At 46.0% G+C, this 21,903-nt stretch overlaps 1 protein-coding gene and 1 long non-coding RNA gene across 7 annotated transcripts in view; one reads left to right on the top strand and one right to left on the bottom strand.

The window, feature by feature from the left end:
* LOC105477819 (UBA domain containing 2) overlaps positions 1-20,105 on the top strand; it is a 188,525-nt gene extending 168,420 nt beyond the window's left edge. For all 6 annotated transcript variants that reach the window (XM_011734637.3, XM_071081081.1, XM_071081080.1 and 3 more), the window contains 2 exons: positions 1,421-1,543; positions 18,901-20,105. In XM_011734637.3, the coding sequence (XP_011732939.1) occupies positions 1,421-1,543; positions 18,901-19,008 (231 nt within the window). In that variant the 3' untranslated portion in view covers positions 19,009-20,105. The remainder of the gene's footprint in view (positions 1-1,420; positions 1,544-18,900) is intronic.
* LOC139359060 (uncharacterized) lies at positions 9,891-16,746 on the bottom strand. The gene is made up of 3 exons (XR_011614634.1): positions 16,673-16,746; positions 10,895-11,365; positions 9,891-10,491 (listed from the first exon to the last, which is right to left on the bottom strand). It is a non-coding gene; the product is annotated as an uncharacterized lncRNA (long non-coding RNA).
* Positions 20,106-21,903: the final 1,798 nt, after the last annotated feature.

The raw sequence follows: 21,903 nt of genomic DNA, 5'->3' as shown, positions 1-21,903 counted from the left end.
GTTTTTCCCCACTGGAGCTTTAACCATAAATCCCATGTAACCCCAAGGCAAGAGAATCTCTCTCCACAGTAGTTTGACGTTTGCTTTTGCTTGGCTCCTTAGGTATCTCCATCCCAAAACCAATTTTATGTAACTTTTTGATGGGTTCTGAGACCACATATGTATAGTATAACTTGAACCCCAAATTTGCCTGTGGTTCTTAATTCTCAGGCAGGACCAAGACTCCTGCTGCCTCCCGGGGGAAGACAGGCTTTTTAGTTTGATTTTTTTCATCTGTGTCGCTGAGGGTGCTGCCATTTGAAGATTGTATCTTTAGACAGATAATTGAGCTCAAAATTGCTGCCTCTTTCAGACCCAAGGCCACATCTTCTGAACCCAAACAGTGATAAAACCCATTGTGGTTCTGGGTGAGCAGGACCTGTGCTCCCCCATCTCCCAGGGTGCTCACTGTGTGCGGCTCTGCTTTCCACGCCCGCTTGTTCCTGAGGCCTTGCGACTCCACTTACTTCTTTCACGTTTAGCTGTGTATAGAAATATTTATTTATTAATAGCATTTTTAGGTCTTTATAGTAGGAAGATTTTCAGATACTTAGTCTATAATTTTGTCAGGACTAAAAGACTTCTAGAAATAGAGATTTAAATTAATAAATTCAAAGATTGCCATATAGCTAGAAACATGGATTTTTTAAAAGCAGCATGTGATGCATTTTTCTTCCCATGGTGGCTTCTTTTTTTGTTGGTGACATAGACTAAGCAAGGAACGGCATTGCTGTCGGTCCTCAGGATCCGTGGAACCACCCTCAGAGAGATGGTTACTGATCCTCACTTCTCACCTTTTCCCTGTTTGTCAGATTTCCCTTCATACTCTCTAGCCTGTTGCTGAGTTTTTATCACAGTCTACAGTCTTCCTGCACTGGGCACGCTCAGGATTTACTTCAGCCATAAGAAGAAGAAAGGTAGAGTGGGGAAGCATTTTAAGGGCCGTGATGGAAACACCAGATATCTGGCTGCCCTCAGTGATTTAGCCTCCTCTCCATGTCTTCCTTTCTATCGCACCCTGCAAAGCCCTGAGCTCCTAAGAGTTCACTGGAGTTGGGGCAGTCAGTGGCGTCACAGTCGGGCTGAAATTAGGAGTGTTTGTATGTGTCTTTCACTGCCTTCCAGAGCCACCGTGCACAAACAGCTTTTGCACTGCCCATTACTTTCTTTTCTCCTGAGCACCTACTGCAGGTGCCAATTTTGTGCTATTGACTGAAGGATGTTGTGATACTTTTGGATTCGAATTGCTTGCCTGGAGCAGATCAATATGACACTACATTCCCAGTCTATAGATGTAACTGCATTGAGAGAAAGCTCTTCCAAGCATTATGATGGTTCTGCTCCTTCTGTGTCTGATAACCGTGTGTTGATCTCTTTTTAGGGAGGAATGATCAATTGGAATCGTCTTTTTCCTCCTTTACGTCAGCGACAAAATGTAAACTATCAGGGTGGTCGGCAGTCTGAGCCAGCAGCGCCCCCTCCTCTAGAAGTTTCCGAGGAACAGGTAATTCATCAGTAATAGCTGGTACTCATTCTAAATCCATGTTTCAGAGTTGGAGCAGTTTCGATCAACAGGACTTGAAAGTAATCAAGCATGTAAATACAAAGATGGTGACAGCAGTCCATCTGCCACCATGATAGAGACTTTGGGCCTTTTTTTGCTACTGTGGTTCTTACAAGTTTGAGGAAGGCATTATTGGTTGGGAGTAGGGGGTGGGAATGCATTATGGTAGCTTGTTTTAGATGCTCTTACACTTCATATATACAAGAAACTAATGAGATTGGTTCTCTATAAAGGATCAGGAACAAGGAGGTGGGAGGATGGGGAGGGAGTGTGCCTTTGGCATGGTTTCATTTTTGTATGGTTTTGAGTCGTGTTAATGTTTTACATATTCAGCAAGCAAACCAAAAGACAGGGACAAATGTAAAGCTGAAAAGAAACAAATGATCTAACTGCATTTCAAATGAATAACATAATCACATTGAATGAGGGGAAATGGTTTTCAGTAACTTTTGAACCTGATATACCCTCAGTCTAATGAAGAAACAAAAAGAACTGCAAACAAATCTTAAACATTTCTTCATAGGTTTAGTTTTCATAAGGGTATGAGTATAGCAATTCTAAAATTATGCTGTATTATAGGTTTGAGCAAATGAGGAACTAGGTTGATTTTATTGTGGAAGAAGGAAAATAAAAATATAAAGCAGGGGAAGGCAAGGGAGAACCCTGTGGGGTTGGGAAGGAATTATCACTATCATTGTAAACTCATGAGTGTGTGTGTGTGTGTGTGTGTGTGTGTGTACACATACCCTCACTCTGACTGAGAGGGCTCAGAAGCAGTGGCCTCCTGGTAGCAATGGGCTCACCTACTGCCCAGATCTGGTTTCTAAACACTCTTCCCCACTAAAAGGAACCAGGCCTCTTTAGGGAAAGGGTGGATTCCAGGCCCGGGGTAGGGAACGTACAGGATAGCCCTGGATCATTGTGTGCCAGGAAAGTAAGGAAGTGATCAGTCGCTGCTGGGGCATGTCAGAAGACACTGGAGCCAGCTGCAGGATCCTGCTGGTCACATCTGGGGCATCAGCTTTGGGGATTAAAATAAATGAAGGATAGTAAGAATTCATGCATTATAATGCTATTAGTAGATAAATATTTGTATAAATACGTACACTGGAGAAAATGAAATGCTTTTCCTGAATGGAATGTCAAGTAATAAATATACAAAGAATGATAGTATTGGAAAATCACAAATTTGCAAGCATTGTAATAAAAATCCATTCAGGGAAAAATCATCAATATATGAAGACTAGGCTATTTCTATATAGATGGTCCCTGACCTATAATGGTCAAACTTTAACAATTTTTCAGTTTTATAGTGGTGCAAAAGTGATACATACTCAGTAGAAGCCATACATCAAATTTTGAGTTTTGCTCTTTTCCCAGGCTAGTGATACATGGTACGAGACTCTTTTGCGATGTTGGGCAGCGACTGTGAACCGTTCTGTTTTTCACTTGCAGCACAATACTCAATAATTACATGAGATAGTCAACACTCTAGATTTGTGAGAGTTGATTTTGCCCAACTGTAGGGTAATGTTAAGTGTTCTGAGCATGTTTAAGATAGGCTAGGTTAAGCTGTCATATTCAGTAGGTTAAGTATACTAAATGCATTTTGACTTACGATATTTTCAACTTACAGTGGATTTATTGGGACTTAACCCCATCGTAGGTTGAGGAGCACTTGTACTCTCAAAGTACCCCTCCACAAGTTACTTACTAATTATAAAGGAAAACAGTAATTCTACAGAGGAGAAATTGGACACCACCTTAACCAAGTTATCAAAATTAACATCACCAGTTATGGAACAAAGAATTATTATGTTCATATCCTGAAAAGGACATATCAGTTATGTGTTACAATCAACATGCATAACTTTGATTGTAAAGGAAAATAAGATAAACTTAATTTGAGGGACAGTCTATAAAATACCTGGCCTATGTTCTTCAGAAATACGATGTTGCAGATTAAAGGAGACTAGGGAGTCATGCTGTCCAAATGGGAAATGTGATCCTGGACTGGATTTTATACTGGAGAAAAAATTTCTGATGAAAGGCCATTTTAGGATCAGTTTCATCAATTGGACTCTGGATTGGATATTGGTATTACATGAATTTTACATTTCCAGGACTTGGTACATACCGACTGTGGTTAGGAAAGAGAATATTCTTGTTCTTAGAAAATACACACTGACATATGCAGGGAAAAAGCACCATGATGTGTGCAACCTGCTCTCAAATGGCTGAGGCGTAATGTCTGTGCATGTCAGTACATAGTGTGTGATCGTGTGTATGTGTGACAGAGACAGAAAGAGAAAGCGGCTATGGCAAAATAACAGTTGGTGAATCTGGTTAAGGAGGAATCAAGGGTTCCTGGTACTATTCTTGGAACTTTTCTAAGTTTGAAATTATTTCAAACTTAGAAAAGCTATAAAAGAAAGTTAAGAGTGTTGCCATCATAACACTTTGAAGTTTCCTTCTGCCCATTGTTTTTTCTTCTCAGCAAACAAAACAAACTGAGATCAGCATTTCACAGCTGACCACACCATCCAGGCCATCGCCTCCCCATTCTCTGTCCCCAGAGTGAACAAATGCCAGGCACCTGCCTCTGTGGCAAAACTTTGTCCTCACTTTTTCCAAAACTCAAAAGGTGCCCCTGGGCAGGGATCTCATAGCCACCTCTGGGTTAGGCTGTGACAGGTGTTTTCCAGAGAAACCACTGTCATGTGCCCATTGAATTGATCCAACCCCTCCCGCTTGCGGCTTCTCCACTCGGACTGATGGTTTCAGCAGCTCTTCAGGATTAACAGGTGGAGTATGGAGCCACAGTTTTCCTCTTCTACGTCCACTAGAGAATTTCTAGACTAAGGTTATCCCCATGGATAAGAAAAGTCCAATAACCTGCCATGTGTAAAATCTTTCTATAACATGTTTAAAAAATAAGATACTGCTGTCAAATTCACTGAAAAGAAGTATCAAAATTCTGTTATATTACTGTTTACTTGATACAGCAGTGAGTCACATTCCTCATGGGGCAGCCGTTAAGATGAGGTATTTAAAGGTGATATATTTCTCAGTTTGGGCACTTCAGAAAAAAAAAGTGTCAGAAAGAGAGAAAGAGGAGTATGTGTGTGATTGAAGTCTTCAGGGTGGTTTGTTTTTTTTTAATGAGTCATTTTTCCTTGATCATCCCAGAATGACAACAGCGAGGTTACATATTGTCAACATCAGTTTAAAACAGCACTTAATTTCTTCCTTGTGCTGTGTTATGAGAAGTTGTAAAAACATGAGGGGTTGTTTTTAACATACACTTTCTTATACATTGATTTTCAAAATCTTGTTTTTGATGTTTCTTGATTATCCTGCAAACAGCTGTTATAAACCATTGTTGCCTTAAAGACGCAAGGTTCTTACTGGCATTATTCATTCTGCAGGCTCTCGGTGTTTCTTGCGGTGGGTACTATAGAGATTATAAAAGATAAAAATGATACTGTTCTTGCCCTCAAGATGCTTACAAAAAAGTTTATAAATTTATATTTTATAATCTCTTGGCCAGTTTGTTTAACCACTGTCTAAAATATTTGTTAATAACATGTTAAGATAGCTTGAATTAACAAAAGCTTTTTTTTGCTTAATTTTTCAGTTAAATGTTTGTATTTTCTTCATTTAAATATCAGAGCCATGTAATTTTAATGCATTGAGAAACTCAGTAACTTTTTAAGCCAAGAAAAATAGAAATGATTGAGTTTTTTCCTGCTGTAAACAAATACTTTAGGAATTTAGTGAGAGTTCAAGAAAACCTGGTAGACATGAAATGTATACCGTGTACTTTGAAAGCAGAAGATTCTAAGAAGAATGTGCATCCTTTAATAAATCCAATAATAGTTTGATAGCCATAGAAATCTTTTGCCACCTTTTCTACTTTTGCTATTTTTGCCATTATTAAGATTCAAGACTTTTAGTTCTTCAGAATCCACTCCCACTTTTTGGTGAGTAAACCCACGGCACCTCTGCCAATTCATCACCCCTCAGAAATGCCACCCCAGCCCCATTTAAGAATATCCCAAGAAAGAGGCTGCTGTGCAGGCAGGCGGTGCGAGGCTGGAGAGTGCCAAGCCACACAGTGCGCCCTGTGCTGCCTGGCCTGCCAGCTAGATGGTCAGGATGGCGACAGCGACCCCCGGAAACCACAGGGCGAGATGTCTGCTCATGCCTTCCCTGTGCAGGCGTGCAGGGAGGAAGATCAGAAGAAAACCCCACAAGTTCCTACCAATTTCACAGAACTTTCCAAGTGCTCTTAGAGTTGAAAATAACATCTGGGGAAAGAGAAGTCTAAATTTGATGAAAGGACAAAGGTAGATAAAGTAGGCTGTGGGAGGAAAATGAAGGATTATGGACCAGCTAAGGGAAGCGAGGAGAAGACCCCCCTAATGCCCCCCAAAGACCACTGCCTGTCCTCTTCAGAATCCCCAGCATCAAATCCATAGACCCTGGGATTGCTTTTGGAGATGTGTAGACAAGCTGGGTGAGCTGTGGAATCAGTGACCGTGAGAAGCAGCCTTAGGACAGCAAGGTGGGGAAGCTGCTGGAGAAGGACAGGCGGTGTCACCAGCTCTGAGTCTAAAGGGAAAATGGGTGGCAAGAAGGTCCTGCCAGGGTTGTCCAGAGAAAGCTAGGCAAGAAAGAGGAGGAGGAGGAAGAAGATAAATAAAAACTGTTTGTCAACAACAATAGCAAAAATGCCAAACCAAAGGCCACTTGATAAAACTCTTTTGAGTAATCAAATGTGCTCAAATATCTGCTATCTTAGAAATAAGTATATCCAGGCCAGACACGATGGCTCATGCCTGTGATCGCAGCACTTTGAGAGGCCAAGGTGGGCGGATCACGAGGTCAGGAGATCGAGACCATCTTGGCTAACACGGTGAAATCCTGTCCCTACTAAAAAATAAAAAAATAAAAAATAGCCGGGCATGGTGATGGGCGCCTGTAGTCCCAGCTGCTCGGGAGGCTGAGGCAGGAGAATGGCCTGAACCCGAGAGGCAGAGCTTGCAGTGAGCCGAGATCATGCCACTGCACTCCAGCCTGGGTGACAGAGCAAGACTCTGTCTCAAAATAATAATAAGAGGAGGAGGAGGAGGAGGAGGAGGAGGAGAAGAAGAAGTAGTATATCCATTATTCCATCTCTCTTTTTTATTGTTCTTTTTTTTAAAACAGGTATCTTTATACTGCTACAACTCATACTCAAAATTAACAAATTATTACATTTTTCTCATATTTGCTTCTGATTTTTTTAAAACCAAAGAGGGAGGTCGGGCGTGGTGGCTCATGCCTGTAATCCCAGCACTTTGGGAGGCCGAGGCGGGCGGATCACGAGGTCAGGAGATCGAGACCATCCTGGCTAACATGGTGAAACCCCGTCTCTACTAAAAATACAAAAAAAAAATTAGCCGGACGCGGTGACGGGTGCCTGTAGTCCCAGCTACTCAGGAGGCTGAGGCAGGAGAATGGCGTGAACCCCGGAGGCGGAGCTTGCAGTGAGCCGAGATGGCGCCACTGCACTCCAGCCTGGGCGATAGAGCAAGACTGTCTCAAAAAAAAAAAAAAAGGGAGGGGGGGAAACTCATCAAGCGTATCTCTTCTGAACCCTCCCAACGCTTAGAAAATGACTGTTAGGTAAAATCAGACAAGAAAGTTAAATAAGACTAGACCGAAGCTGGGACTTAACAAAAGGAAGATGGGCAAATTTCAGCTGCTTCTCTCCCATTCATGTCTTTCCTTCCTTTAGCTGACAGTGACCAGCTGTCTGCTCTGCACCAGGGCTAAGCGCTGTGCTAAGTTCTGAAAACACTGAGATGGATAAGGCGGAATGTCCTGCCCTGCGGAGTTGTGAGCCCAGGGCAGGGAGACAGGTGGACAAAGAGCATGTGGAAGTGTTCAGGTGCTGCTGAGGCCGAGAAAGGCCGTCAGGGCAGTGGTGTTGCAGAGAAGGGGCCTGAGGACAAGTACATTGGAGATGGGGAGCCACGCATGGGTGGGCTGGAGTGGAGGGGACTGGCGGGCCAGGGCACTGCCTGGGATTCTAGAAGCTGGACAGGAAGGAGGCCAGACAGGCTCGCCAAGGGTCTGATATGTGGCATGTGGTTATGCTCTAGACACTAAGGAACCATGCAGGATCTTGCACAAGAAACACCATCACTGGGTTTCCCAAGAGGATGGACTGGACACAGAGGAGGGGGCAGGTTATAGTCATATAATTTTCTCCATCCAGGCCCAGGAAACATGGCGCAACTGCCCAGACAAGAGATGTTACCATTTGGTGTATTAATATTAATAATACATTTGTTATGCATGTCAAATGACAGAATTACAGCAAATTTAGTGACAGATCTATTTGGCTCTTATTTGCGACTTACGAATTAGTGCGGCCTCCATTCTACAAAACAGAATGTGAGCTCCCGCCAGGCAGTACTGAAACAGTGCGTTTTGTAAGAAGGAAACAGAACAATAGAAAAATAACTGATAGGTTAACATTGAGTTACTTCAGGTTGCTTTTTTTTTTAAAGATTAAAGCAGAGGGGAGTTCCTTATTATGCTGACTCTTGTAGTCTGGGATCTCGTATTTTTAGAAAAAGCAGGTCTTTTTGTTTTGACATCTGCCTGCTTCCTTAAAGTTTCAGTTTGATTATGTGGCATTTAGCACGAGTGACTCCATTTAGTTTGGTCTTCTGGTTTGTTGGAGCTCAAAACAATGGCCTCCCATAATTTTTGTTTAATTCACATGACATGTCGTGTGGATTCTGTTTATGTCTCTGAGATATCCATTAGCCCAAGTAGAGAGAATGGCTTTAAACCCACAAGGTGCTTTCACTCTTAGCTGATAAATAGCAAAATGAATTTAGTATTAGAGAATCTAAATCTTAATGAGGCTATCTCCTCTCTTCTCATCTCAGGAATCCTTACCGCTATTTCTAGAAAACCCACCTAAACTCCTAAAATATTCACCTCCTGAAAGCAGGGATCTAATATTTATTGGTTTCGAGACACACTTGTGCTTCTGCTCTGAGTAGCCAAGCATGGCAGCACATTGGGTATTGGGTTAGCCTCCCATGGTGTCTGGTCTCCCTGTGGACAGTGAGCTCCCTGAGGGCTGGGGCCAGGTCTGCCTTGTTTCCTACCCTATGAAAAGCCTGATACACATAGATGCCCCAGCATCGGTTGGAGAGGGGTTGAACACGAAGGCGTGGCCAGTAAACTTCCCTTTCAGAACTCTTGTTTTCACGTCAAAACTGTGCTAGAGAGTGGTGTTATGCCAGGTTTTCCCATTGCTTACTCTAGTGGATTGAAAATGTTTTCTAACAAGATCCCAAAGTTAGATGTGTTACAGTGAAATACTAGGTGGTACTCAAATAGCAACCAACTTTTGTGGGGTGTCTCATTCTGCTGGGTGCTCTGAGAGATGTACACAAAGGAGTTCGGCCAGCCTTCACTGAAGACCTGCTCCATACCAGACCCTGACGAGGCCCTAGACACACTTGGTCTCAAAGCAGCCCAGAGCCCTGGCAGGGGTATATAATAACCAGAAACCTGAGTTCAGCCAAGAGATGTGAAAGGAGGGGGTTCTGCAGTTCTCCCAAGGAAGAGAGTGGTCAGATGGGGAAAGGGAGTGGTGGCTTCACTGCCTTGCAAGGGTCTCGACCATGCGTCCACGTAGGGGTGGGCGGCTGGTGCCGACTGGTAACCGGTGCCAGTTGCTATGACAGCAGTGGGTGAGGCAGGCCCAGCACATCTGGGCTCCCTCAACAGGGTGTGCGTGCTACCCTGCACCCAGTGTGAGCTCAGGATCGGGTGGGGACCGTCTTCAGGTGGGCATCACTTTCTGCAAGCGTCAGAATATGGGAAGTAAAAACCCAAAAAAACATTTGTTTTTGACGCGCTTAGCTAAAAGGGAAGTTAAAGAAAACCACACTCTAGTTTGAATAAACCAAGAGGAGTATTTCACTGAGGGGAGTTGCTAGAAATCTCATTGGAATGAATGTCCTATTTTACTTATGTCAAAGAGGAGTTGAATTGCAAGTAAAATACCAAAGTGGGATTTCATTTATTTTCTTTTCTCTTTTTTTTTTTTTGAGACATGGTCTTGCTCTGTATCCCAAGCTGGAGTGCAGTGGTACTACATGGCTCACTGCTCACTGCACCCTCAACCTCCTGGGTTCACGCCATCCTCCCAACCCCGCCTCCTGGGTAGCTGGGACTACAGGCACATGCCACCATGCCCAGCTAATTTTTTTTTTTTTTTTTGGTAGAGACAAGGGTCGCCCAGGCTGGCATTTTCTTAAATGAGAATTATCTTGAGGTAGTAGGGACACACATCCCAATCATAGAAGACGTTTAAAAATAAAAAATAAGGAAAGAGAAACTGGTACAGATTTATTTCCATCTCTAGGGTGTTTTCCTCATTCAGTGAGTTCTCTGAAAAGCACGTTATAGGGGAATGAATTCCATCTTGCTCCTTTGGAATACTGTCAGGTGACGGTGACAGTGCTCTTGTGGCAACGCCTATTTCTGTCACACTCGTCTGCCTTGGTCAGCCAGCCATGCGGAAGCGTCACACCAGGGCTGGTGGAGGGAGGGCTGCTGACGCCTGTGGTTCAGGAGCTTGTGACGAAAGGCAGCTGATGGAGTCACGCTTTGCTCCATTGGGGCACCCTGGACACCTCCAAGTGGGTCTTCATCCTTGTGGGGGCTCTGGTGGGGCACCCTGGACACCTCCAGAGCAGGTCTTCATCCGCGTGAGGGCGGAGCTGGAGTTTGCTGTTGCTGCAGCACCAGCCGCTCCCTGGTGTCCTCTGAGTGGCCTTATCTCTGCTCCTCACCTCTGGAAGTCAGGTTTCCTGTCACAGAAAGCAGGCTCTGGATGTTACATTTGGGGAATGTTAGTGTCTAGAAATAAGAAATAAGTAGATGTGGAAGACAGGAAAGCATAGCATGCTGGAGGTGAACCCAACTAGAGCTGGCTTCTCAATGAGGTTAGAGGAAGGAATCATTTTGATTTGGGGGCTAGAAACCAAGCTGCACTCTAATCTGATATTTTGTGGTGAGGATTTTTAGGCAGAAACTTCCTGTGATGTCTGAGCAGGAGGAAGGTACTGACTGTGCTCTGCGATGGAGAGGGAATGTTGAAAGAATGCCGTTTTAGAAAATTTCTTTGGGACATTTTTAAAATTTTCCAGACCAATGACTGCAAGCCCATCAAGCCAAGGCTGACGGAGTTGCAGCATGCTGCGCGCACCTCACCTCGCCATTGCCTCCACTCACGCCAGAACATGTGTCTGTCCTAGCACGGTCTTTTCCAGAGTCTCAGTGTCCTCCCAGCATTCTCATTTTGTCCTCCACATGTTTATTGGTCACTTTTGATCTTCACGTTCAGCCTTCTCTAACCGGTGCTGGGCACGGGTGTGTCAGGCTCTGTGTTGGGAGGAAGCAAGCCAGACCTGGTGCCCGCCCTCAGGGAGCTCACCATCTGTGAGGGAGACCAGATCCATGCAAGGCCCTAACCCAGTACCCAACTCATGCAAGTACCTAGTGCCAGTCCTTAGAGCAGAGGAGACCGTCTGTAAATACTCATTCCTGTACTTGAACAACTTGACATCAGGAGATTTTACATTGAAACTTTCTCTTCCTGTGGATGTTAGATCGGATCAGGTGCTCGTGGTGAGTTCTGATGCTTCTCATCCCAGTAGCTGAACTACAAAGACAGGAAGCAGCCTGCAGAGAAAATGAAATAGTTCAGGGTTTCAATGTGAGTTAATGTGTGTTGTGGCTAAAATATGATGCTTTCGATAGGGAGAGAGATGGGCTGACCATCTATAAATACCATTATTTATATAGTCATCAGAGGTGTGTATTTGCTAAACTTGATAAATACATAAAGTGTTTCCAGGAGTCACTAGAACAACAGAGGCTTTTTGTTAGAATGTTATGCTCACCATTTAAAAAGATTGCTCCTGTCTTTTTGACTTCACTAGGGCACACCACACACCTGACCCCGCTGTCCTCCATAGGATAATAGTGGTCCTGAGAGGTCATGTTTATTGAGGGCTTGTCATGTGCCCATCACTGTTCTGGGCTTCTCACATGCATCCCTCTCATCTCCCAAACTGCGAGGAAACAGAGAGCCAGAGCCTGGTCCCCTGCATGTGGTCACACGGGGCCAACTCCAGAGCTGGGGTCCCCCTGCCACCCGGCGCTGGAGGCAGACCTGAGACAGCATACAGTCTCCCCTGCATTTTTATTTCACGGAAACATGAACCTGGTTTTCTGTCCCTACAATTGAGTACCCCTTATCCAGAATGCATGCTGCTCTAGTCCTTCAGTAAGCCCATCACACATTTTCACCATGTCGTCTGTAGACACTTTTTCTGCAGTGTTAACATCATCTCCATCATCACTGTTGTCACAATCACCTTGACTCAACCATCTCAGCTATTTCACCATGGGTCAATTGATGAACAGCTGGAGCCCCCTTATTGATGTTAAAAACTTCAATATCTGGCTCACGCCTGTAATTCCAGCATGTTGGGAGGCCGAGGTGGGCAGATCACTTGAGGTCAAGAGTTCAAGACCAGCCTGGCCAACATAGTGAAACAAAAACACAGAAATTAGTGGTCGTGGTGGTGCATGCCTGTAGTCCCAGCTACTTGGGAGGCTGAAGCAGGAGAATGTCTTGAACCCAGGAGGTGGAGGTTGCAGTGAGCCAATACCGCGCCACTGCACTCTAACCTGGGTGACCCACTGAGACTGTGTCTCAAAAATAAAATAAAACTTCAACATCCACTTCTTCCAGCTTACTGACAGACTCCAAAGGTATATTTTTTACCTGTTTGGAGGTCAGACATCATTTTATCCTCACTTGACATGTGGAATCCTTCAAAGTCACCACCTCGTTCATCATCATCACTGAACATAGCAGAGGCCAGAGATTGTGCCAGGCTTGCATAGCTGTGTTTTGAGTTACTGTGTTGCATGCATTGGCAACAGCATGTATGGCATCCTTCACGCTAAACACCTCTTGAAAATCTTCGTACCCATTCATTGCTTGCTAGCATGTTGTTCAAGAAGATACTTTTATATTTATCTTTCATTGATCTAACAATACCTTGGCCACAAGGTTGAATGAATGAAGTCACATTTGGGGAAAAGTACATGGCATAAACATTATTTTTGATGAGCATTTCAGCTGGAGGATGAACGGAAAAGTTGTCAAGGAACAACAAAATATTTCAGTCATCTTCCAGCCCAGCTTCCCTCCACTGAGCACAAGCCACAGGTCCAAAATGTTTGTGAGACCAATCAGAAAAGATACCCCTAGTTAAACATGCCTTTTTGTTAGCATAATGATGGTCTGGTAAGAAATTCACTCCTTGAAAACAGCAAGGACACAAGCTTTTGCCTGTCATGCAAGTTTACGCTTATGCATGCCTCTGTGCTAGCGCATCCCAGCAGATTTGTTCTGCCCTTGATGTCTTCAGTTCCTGGGGGGGCTGTCTCATCACCTGTAGTTTGTGTCCTTCTGGAACAATAAACCAAAGCAGTGATTCCATCAGCATTATAGACTTGTTCTGGCATCAGATTTTCGTCAGCAGTGACCTCGGCAAACTCAACAGTGAATTTCTCTGCTGCTTCATGATGCTTTATCACCACATTAAAAAATTTAGTTTCATGTTTTTTCTTAAATTTCTGCAGCCAACATGTTGAATATTCATAGTTCCCTTTCGTTTTCGGTTCATCCTGATAGATCCTTGCTTGTTTCCTGACCCACATAGCATTAAGTGGCAGGTGTTCGCTGCAACACCAAGGGAATCATCCTCGGTACATGATCAGGATCTTCATTTTTAGCTTTATGCAGTGTTCCTCTATTTTTCATTAATTTCTGTTTATCACTTTTAGCATAGAACTTCAACAGTTTATCTTTCTGTTTCTTTAGGTCCTATATGGTGGTCACTCCAACTCCATACTCTCCTGTAAGACATTTTACACTCACACTGCTCTCCACTTTCTCCAACAGCTTGACTATCTATAGCATAGAAATCTTTTCTTATCACTGTTACCCAGAAGGGTATCTGCAGGCCTTTTAGATATTTTAACAACATTTTTATAACACAGAGCAGAAAGTAAGCAAAAAAACACAGTGAGTGATGCACGTGGGATTTGGCCCCATGCAGGGCATTGTGGGAAGCGTGCCCACTGGCATGTGCTTGTGTGGGGGAATCAGGGCATGTGCAGAAAAGGCACGTCACAGCTGCAGGAGGGTGAGAGGGTCTCTTTTCCCTTGGAGACACTGAATAAACTACGTGTGGTGGCCTGCATTTTGACTGTGGCCCATCACATGCGGTCAGGTGTGGAACTTTTTCCATTTGTACTGCCATGTTGGTACTCAAAAAGTTTCAAATTCTGGAGCATTTTCGATTTTGGATTTTCAGATTAGGAATGCTTAACTTGTGTTTTGCTTACCTGACTGCACATCTGCACAGGCCTCGATTTCATCTTTCTGTAATTTGAGCACAGGAGTTGATGCTTCACATGCTAAATAAGCTTTCCCAGGAGAGACTGTAATGAGATGGGCGGGGATTGGGTGTGCTGGGCTTCTCTAGGCAGATGAATAGTAAGAGCCACAGCAGTAATAGTTAGTGTCCGCCAAAGAGGCCTATAGACAACTGTTCTTGTGTTGCTAGTTTTTGCTCTAGTTCTTACTGTCTATATTGTGAACCACTGAAACTACATAGAGAAAGGACAGCAGGGGCCACTTGGCTAACTTGCAGGGCTGTGAGCACTGCACCGCACCCCTCCACTGGGGAGTATTGGGTAAGCACCCATCGGAACACCTATCCCCTGACCCTCGTCGTCCTTGCTGGCTGGTTGTCATCGCATACCCAAGCCGAAGCATGCAATTTCAGTTTGCCATGAATGTTTCGTTTTGGACACTACAGGACACTTTCAGGTATCATTTCTTAGCATAATTGTTTATTCTTTTTAAAGAACTGTGCTAACATTATTGCTACTTAGCAGTTGTTTTTAATCTGGTGAAAATACAGGTCAGTGGGCAATGAAAGTTCTCCTATCACACTTGTCTTCTCACCCATAAAAATTGCATAAAGCTCTGAAGCCAGCTTTGGCTAAAGGAGCATGATCCACCCCTCAGAGGATGAAGAGCAAACCTGCTGCAAGCTTGTGACAGCAGACACTCTCTTCTGCCAAGAGCTGTGAAAAGCCAGTCTTAGTTGTCAAAACCAGCACCACGGCACATGTTGTTCATGTCTGAGAGAGAATAAACTCAGAAGGAAGTCTTGTGCACATGGAAAACTTTTGTTCTTACTCTAGGATGTCACCTACATGACTTACAACCCAGCCCAGCCATCCCAGACCTAAGGGCTTCTTCCCTCTCCAGGGCAGGGCCTGCGTGCAGTCCGTGCTGCTGCCCTGTCTTGGTGGCCTGTGTGCAGCCTGCCCATCCTCTGGATTCCAAACCAAATGCATCATCAGTGGAGGGAGAGCTCAAGTGCCAGGTGGAGCTGTGGCCTGAGGTCACACTTCATCACTCCAGATTATGAATCGTGATTTGCCAAATCTCCAAATTGCTGAGTGTGGACAGCAGATGGATTTGTTTCTGCTGACTGGGTGCAGAGAAGCAGCCAGTCCTCAGCTGTGCTTGAAGTACTACAGGTAGTAGTAAAAGTAGCTTTTCCAAGCCATTTAAATAAATGTCATTAAGAGTGGCCAAGTTGTTTGGGAGCCATGGCATCATGGTGGTGGATAACAGGTGGAAGGAAGGCAGGCCACCTCCCATTTGGCCTGAGTTACCTCCACCAATGACAGTGGTCCTTAACTGGAAGTAACTGGAGGAAACATCATACAGGTTATTTCAACCCGAGATTGGAAAGACCACCTTGATCAGAGAGAGTTTTCCTTCCACGTGATACGTATCCAACCTGAGTCCTCCAGCCCCTCTCCCTGCACGACCTGATGGAGGCTTGAGAAAGCACTTAGCTTGAAAATGTTCCTAAGGAAAAGGAAAGTGTGAATTCTGAGAACCGAATGGCAGAATTGAAGTTTCACGTCTGGCAAAAGCCAGAACAGATTATTATCAAATAGATGATTTGTGAACGTTGAAAAGACAGCTGTGGCCTAGGACACCAAACCAATGCCGTTGGCAAGATGTCACCAAGACCTTTGACAGCATCTCATCAGCTTATGAGAGACGTTGGTGACATGCAGAATGGATAATGATAGTGCAATAAAGTGGGTTTGAAACTGATTTAAAATGTTCATTAACCCCTTGAACACAGAGTTCTGGACTCTTTGACCTGACCTGTTTGACATTTTCGTCAATAATAACTTGAACGAAGTTGTAGAGGTTTACTAATCAAATTTAGGCATGATGCAAGTTTGAGGGAGATGATTAACAGCAGATAACAAAACTAGAATTGAAAAGAATTGATTTTGGTTGGCTGAAAAATGATCAGATGGAATTTAACAGAAATACGTACAGTCCTAGACTTAAAAGGTCAGGTAGGATTTGAGAGACCTGACTCGAGAGCATTTTATGTGAAAATTCCTGAGTGCTTTCAGCAGGCCCAGCTTAACTGGCCACACCAGTGATGCAGCTCCTTACACAAGAGCGTGCACAGACACACACACACATGCACACTCCTCATGCATTCCTCTGCTCTCATTGAAGCTAAGGGCCCAGACTGTCGGAGGGCAGCAGCCTCACTGCTCATTGCCCCGGTGAGACCACACCCATGGTGTCACACTCAGTTCTGGGCACGGTGTTCTGAGATGGTGTGCACAAATGCGAGGGGACTGGGCTGAAAGGAACTGGATCCTGAAACACAGGAATGAGCAAAGGCAGCCACGGCCCTCATACTGGGAGTTCACAGCGGTGGGGAGAAGCTATCGCCCCACACACACAGCTGCAGGGAGCCCAGGACAGAAGGCAGTGGGGCCATGAGGACTTCACTCTGGGAGCCTTCTAGTCTGGGAGACATGGGAAAGGGCAGGGGCCCCAAGACTCACCAGGGGAAGAGGAGTCAGCAGGATCAGGGCAGAGGGCAGAGACGGCAACAGGCAGAACAAGCCGCGGTGCCCACAGGCCAGGGTGGGGGCCGAGAAAAGCCAGTGGTTGAGGGAGGAAGGAGAGGGCTGTCACACCCGCAAAGCGCTTTATGTAGGAAAAGAGAATAGGGTTGTTCTCGGTTACTTCAAAGGGCAAAATCAAGAGCTGTGGCGTTGTGCGAATGGCAGCTCGTGAGAGGCAGAACGCCAGGGTGGCAGCATTCTCAGCCACCTGGCAGCAAGGCCAGGGCACTCAGCCACAGCTGATGTGCATATGATGCATTAGGAGTGTGCATGTGTGTGTGTGTCTGTGCACGCTCTTGTGTAAGGAGCTGCATCACTGGTGTGGCCAGTTAAGCTGGGCCTGCTGAAAGCACTCAGGAATTTTCACATAAAATGCTCTCGAGTCAGGTCTCTCAAATCCTACCTGACCTTTTAAGTCTAGGACTGTACGTATTTCTGTTAAATTCCATCTGATCATTTTTCAGCCAACCAAAATCAATTCTTTTCAATTCTAGTTTTGTTATCTATTGTTTTGTTGTCTATACCACTCTCTCCTCTGGCGGGAAAACAAACTAGAAGGTTTCTGGCTTCGCTGTGCGCTGCCCACCAGCCCCGGGCAGCTGAGCGTGAGTCACCTCAGGGTACCGTAGTGTCCCAGGTGCTGGGCCTCTTGCTGCCCCGGGACAGCCCTCCCCACCACAAGGCGTGTAGAGGACACCTAGCAGCCCTTCTTAGCTTCCTAGCCAGGGCTGTGCGTCTGTCCCTGTGCTAAGGGTTGAAAGCAACGTTCCAGGAAGAAGCACACTCAGTGCGTGCATTTGTAAGCCTAGTCCTCACCCACTGAATGGTCCCATGACATGGGCAGCAGCCCCCGTTTGGAAAAGCCCTGGCTGGACTCCAGCTTCTGAGCAGTGTCCACTGTGTGTCCCTGTTTGCCCTCAGCTCTTCCCTAAGGCTTTTGGGGGAGGAGGGGTCTGGGTGTCTGGGCCTGCGTGGTCACTGGGGGGTTCCCTCCCCGACCTGCCTCTCTCCTGTCTGCACCTTCTTCCTCACCTTGCTGGGTCCTTGGGTTAATTTTGCTCAGAATATCCAGGGTTAGCCACTAGGCTGCGGGTGAAATGGGATGGAAAGGAAGAACAGCAGGCTTTCTGGAGCCACATGCCCGTCCCGTCCTCCAGCCACCCCATGCCATAGTCCCCACTCACACACCCCGAGTCCCCTGAGCAGGGGGAGGGGTGGCAATACTGGGCCCCTTCTCTTTCCACCATGTAACACCAAGTAGCTCGCTCTCTTTCGGAAAAAAAATTGGAAACTCTGACTAAGTCCTCAGGTGAACCCACAAAAGCCTCTTTAATGCGCAAGTGACTGAAAAACTCAACATGTACAAGACTGTTGACTTTTACGAGATGTTATTGCAAGTGCAGTTTAATATAAGTACAAAAAAAGTATTCCTGTGGCAATCTGGGGCCATGAATATTTTTGTAATACATTCTTAATTGGGAAAAAAGGTTGCAAATAAGCTTTAGTAACACTGCCGATTTCGATACTGGAGACTGCCTGTAGAGAAAAGTACAGGAAATCTCCATATGCACAGAATCAGGATTTGTGGTCAAAAACAATGCACGCCTGCTCCTCCCTGCTTCTGGTGGCTTTCGCTACCTCCTTCCTTCGGTTGCTGCCCCAGGCTCAGCCCCCCTTTGCTGCCTGTGTAAGCCCCAGGCTGCGAACGGGACAGCTGTTAAAAGTAGTCCAAGCACCCAAAGGCAGGCAGTTCTGTGGCAGTGGCGCCAGGAGTGTGATGCCAGGGTTGAGCGTGTGTCACCGTCATAGGGAATCACATTTGACGCTGAGGTGTGTGGCCTGGCAGTGAGCCCGGGCAGCTCATGCTGACCTGCTCCCAAGGCCTGGTCCCACTAGGCCACTTGACCCTCAGGAACCCTATGTCTTCGTCTGTAGACTGAGGGTTACATGCGAGAATGCATATGTATCAGCTACCCCTAGTAAACATTGAAAAATTTGTACCTGGTGTAACTTTTAAGTATCAGATTCCATATTGAAATGAAAATGGTTTGTTTGTAAACAGTTTTGACCTTTGCCACACGGCTCACGTGAGGAATATTTGGGGCCCAGGGATAAGCAGCAGTGTCGTCAGCGCCCTCAGGTTTCTGGGTTTTCTCTGCCTGCAGGTCGCCCGGCTCATGGAGATGGGATTTTCCAGAGGTGATGCTTTGGAAGCCCTGAGAGCTTCAAACAATGACCTCAATGTCGCCACCAACTTCCTGCTGCAACACTGATGGTCCCAGGCCAACACTGGGACCGGACCGGCCGCCGAGTGACAGTGCGTGGTCCCCACCATCAGATCAGCCCGGGGACCGAGCATCTCTGGTGCTGATGTTCTTGTGGGAAGAGGGAGGTTCCACCACACCCCTGCCTTCAACCCCAAGACTGTTGCCATTATAGTATGGAAATAAGTTTGCCATTACATTAGCATGTATTTTCTACCTATATTTTTTATTGGGCATTTTCCCTAGGTTGGAGAGTCATCACTCGTTTTGAATGGGTTTAAAATGCATTAAAATGGAAGATTTCTGCAGGCAGTTGAATGGCACTCCAGATGGGGAATTGCCGTAACCCTCTTACTGTAACGTGTCATCTCCTGCGTTGTGATGGGGAGAGGGTGATGTTATTTCATAAAGGACATGTCAGATCCTTCTTCATTGACTTTTTTTAGTTACTGTTTCTTCTCTCAAACTTGTTTTCAAATCTCTTGGGAGTGAGGGAGAAACGGGGAGCTGAATCCTCCCCCGAGCTGTTCCAGGCCAGGGGACTCCGCAGTACCTTCTCCTATATCTAGTAACAAAGAATGGTGATAACCATGCACTGGTTCAAGGTTCTGGAGTTCTCCATGAAACTTGGGTTAATTTTGCTCAGAATATCCAGAGTTAGCCACTAGGCTGCGGGTGAAATGGGATGGAGAAGAACAGCAGGCTCTCTGGAGCCACATGGGCTGACTAGGGCACTCTATGGCTGGCCTGGCACGGGCTCAGCCCGGGAAGAGGAGGAACGATCCCTTGCCTGCCCCGTCCCTGTGGCAGGCAGGGCTAGCTGCCTGGCCCTCTCGGCTTGTAGCCAGTCAGCCCCTCTGGCAGCAGGTTCTCCTCAGGGCTTAGGTCTTGAACCTGTGGCGGCAGGAGGCAGGGCAGACTGTGGAGGATGGGATGCAGGTCGGGGAGAGGGAAGGCAGGGGTGGACCGCCCTGAGCATGAAAAGACCCCAAGCAAGTTGACTCTTGCAATGTGCAACTGTTATGTTCTGCAAAATGAGCAACGATGTATCAAATTGATGCAAATTTAGATGTTGATACTTACAATAAAGTTTTTAATGTGTTTTACTCTTCAGTATTTTTCTGTCAGACTTGTACAAGTAAAGCCTTGTTCCAGGCTATGCATTTACCAGTCAACCAAATCCTCCGCACTGCTCGTCTTTCTTCAGAAGACTGAGTGCTTGTTTGAAGTGAGTGAAGCGCTTTTGTTCCCGTAAGTAGCACTGCCCACAGAACACCCCAGGTCAGTGGCATTACCTGTGGAAACCTGGAAGCTGGGTCTCACTGAGGCTGCCTGGGGCCACTGAGCTGCTCAGAAATGGGGTCAAGGTGACTTTCTTGGAGCCCCGCTGGTCCCACACACAAGCCCCTCCTTGAATCTGAGTTGCGCCACCTCAGGTTGAAACTGACCTCGTTCACTAACCAGGCCTCATTCATCACCTGAGAGGGCTCAGCAAAGCCATGTGGGTCTGACCTCTGAGGCAAACCAAAACCCACTCTCTGTGTTCCCCGTGCAAAGGGGCACAGGCAGAGAACAACCAAAAATACACCCCCTCCTGCATGCCACCCCTTCAAACAGCACCTAGCCAAGTAAAACCAAACCAGAGCAAAGGTCTTCCTTGGAGACTGGGGGGCAACAAATAGCCCCTTTGCAAGTAGCTAATTAGAGGCCTCAGTTCACACCTGCCAGCTGTTCTTGAGTGTTTGCTGATCAGGATTCCCTTGGGAATGAGATTGTATTTTGGAGACCTTTGTCCTGCCCACGGGAACCTTAGTGACCCTCTGTGTCGGTTGTTTACAGAGTAGAGGATTGAGGACCTAAGTAGTGGCAGAGCTGGGAGACAACTACAGGCTTGGTTTGTTCTCTTTAGTTCTTTGAGCCTCTTTCCCAGTTCCTCGCAGCTGCCAAGACCTCACCTTTGCAGTGGTGGCCCGTGATTCTCCATCCTTGTCATGCAACTGCCAGGCCACTCTCCCTCCATCACCACCTTCTGGACAGTCTCTCTCTCACACACACACACACACACACACACACACACACACGTCTACCTTTTCACGCTTGGCCATGTTTTCTGTCTTACTGGGGTTCGCGTAGCTCACGCACTCTTGCTTCCTGCAAATATTGACACAAAAGCATTGACACAGGCATTCCCGGCAGAAGTCTGAATACCTGAGAGCTCCCCCACCTCTTGTCAAAACACTGGGACTCTTCAGACTGATGGCACCTGCGAGGAAGACCTGTGGAGCCATGCCAACCAGAGGAGGGCGCCAGTGAGCCGCTTGACTCAGCTTCCTAAGGTCTAGAAAAGGTTTAGCCTTTTGATTTTGTGCACACGGTAACAGATTGGGCTTAATTTTCGGGTGAGCAGATTTATAGATTGTGAAATGAGAAAAGGAGGGAAGATTGTCCATAGTGACCCCTTGCTCCTGACATTAAGGAAAGCCTGCCTGTAAAGTTCCAAATCATAAAGCTAGAGTGAGTTTGGGTTAGAAAGGTGGAGATGTTAGGGAAATTGAGTACAAAATTGTGAACACACTCCAGTGTCATTTAGAATATTCTGTGAGTCCCTGAGTTTATGTTCCTACAGTTGTTCTTAAGTTGAAATGGAAGTGTCTAAACTATAGACTTAAGAATTTTATCAGGCCGGGCGCGGTGGCTCAAGCCTGTAATCCCAGCACTTTGGGAGGCTGAGACGGGCAGATCACGAGGTCAGGAGATCGAGACCATCCTGGCTAACATGGTGAAACCCCGTCTCTACTAAAAAGTACAAAAAATTAGCTGGGCGAGGTGGCGGGCGCCTGTAGTCCCAGCTACTCGGGAGGCTGAGGCAGGAGAATGGCGTAAAAACCCGGGAGGCGGAGCTTG

The sequence above is a fragment of the Macaca nemestrina genome, chromosome 16 (genome assembly GCF_043159975.1).
Source record: "Macaca nemestrina isolate mMacNem1 chromosome 16, mMacNem.hap1, whole genome shotgun sequence".
NCBI classification, from domain to species: domain Eukaryota; kingdom Metazoa; phylum Chordata; class Mammalia; order Primates; family Cercopithecidae; genus Macaca; species Macaca nemestrina.
Note: the sequence above shows the minus strand (reverse complement) of the source record. Positions and strands in the feature narration are given on the sequence as shown.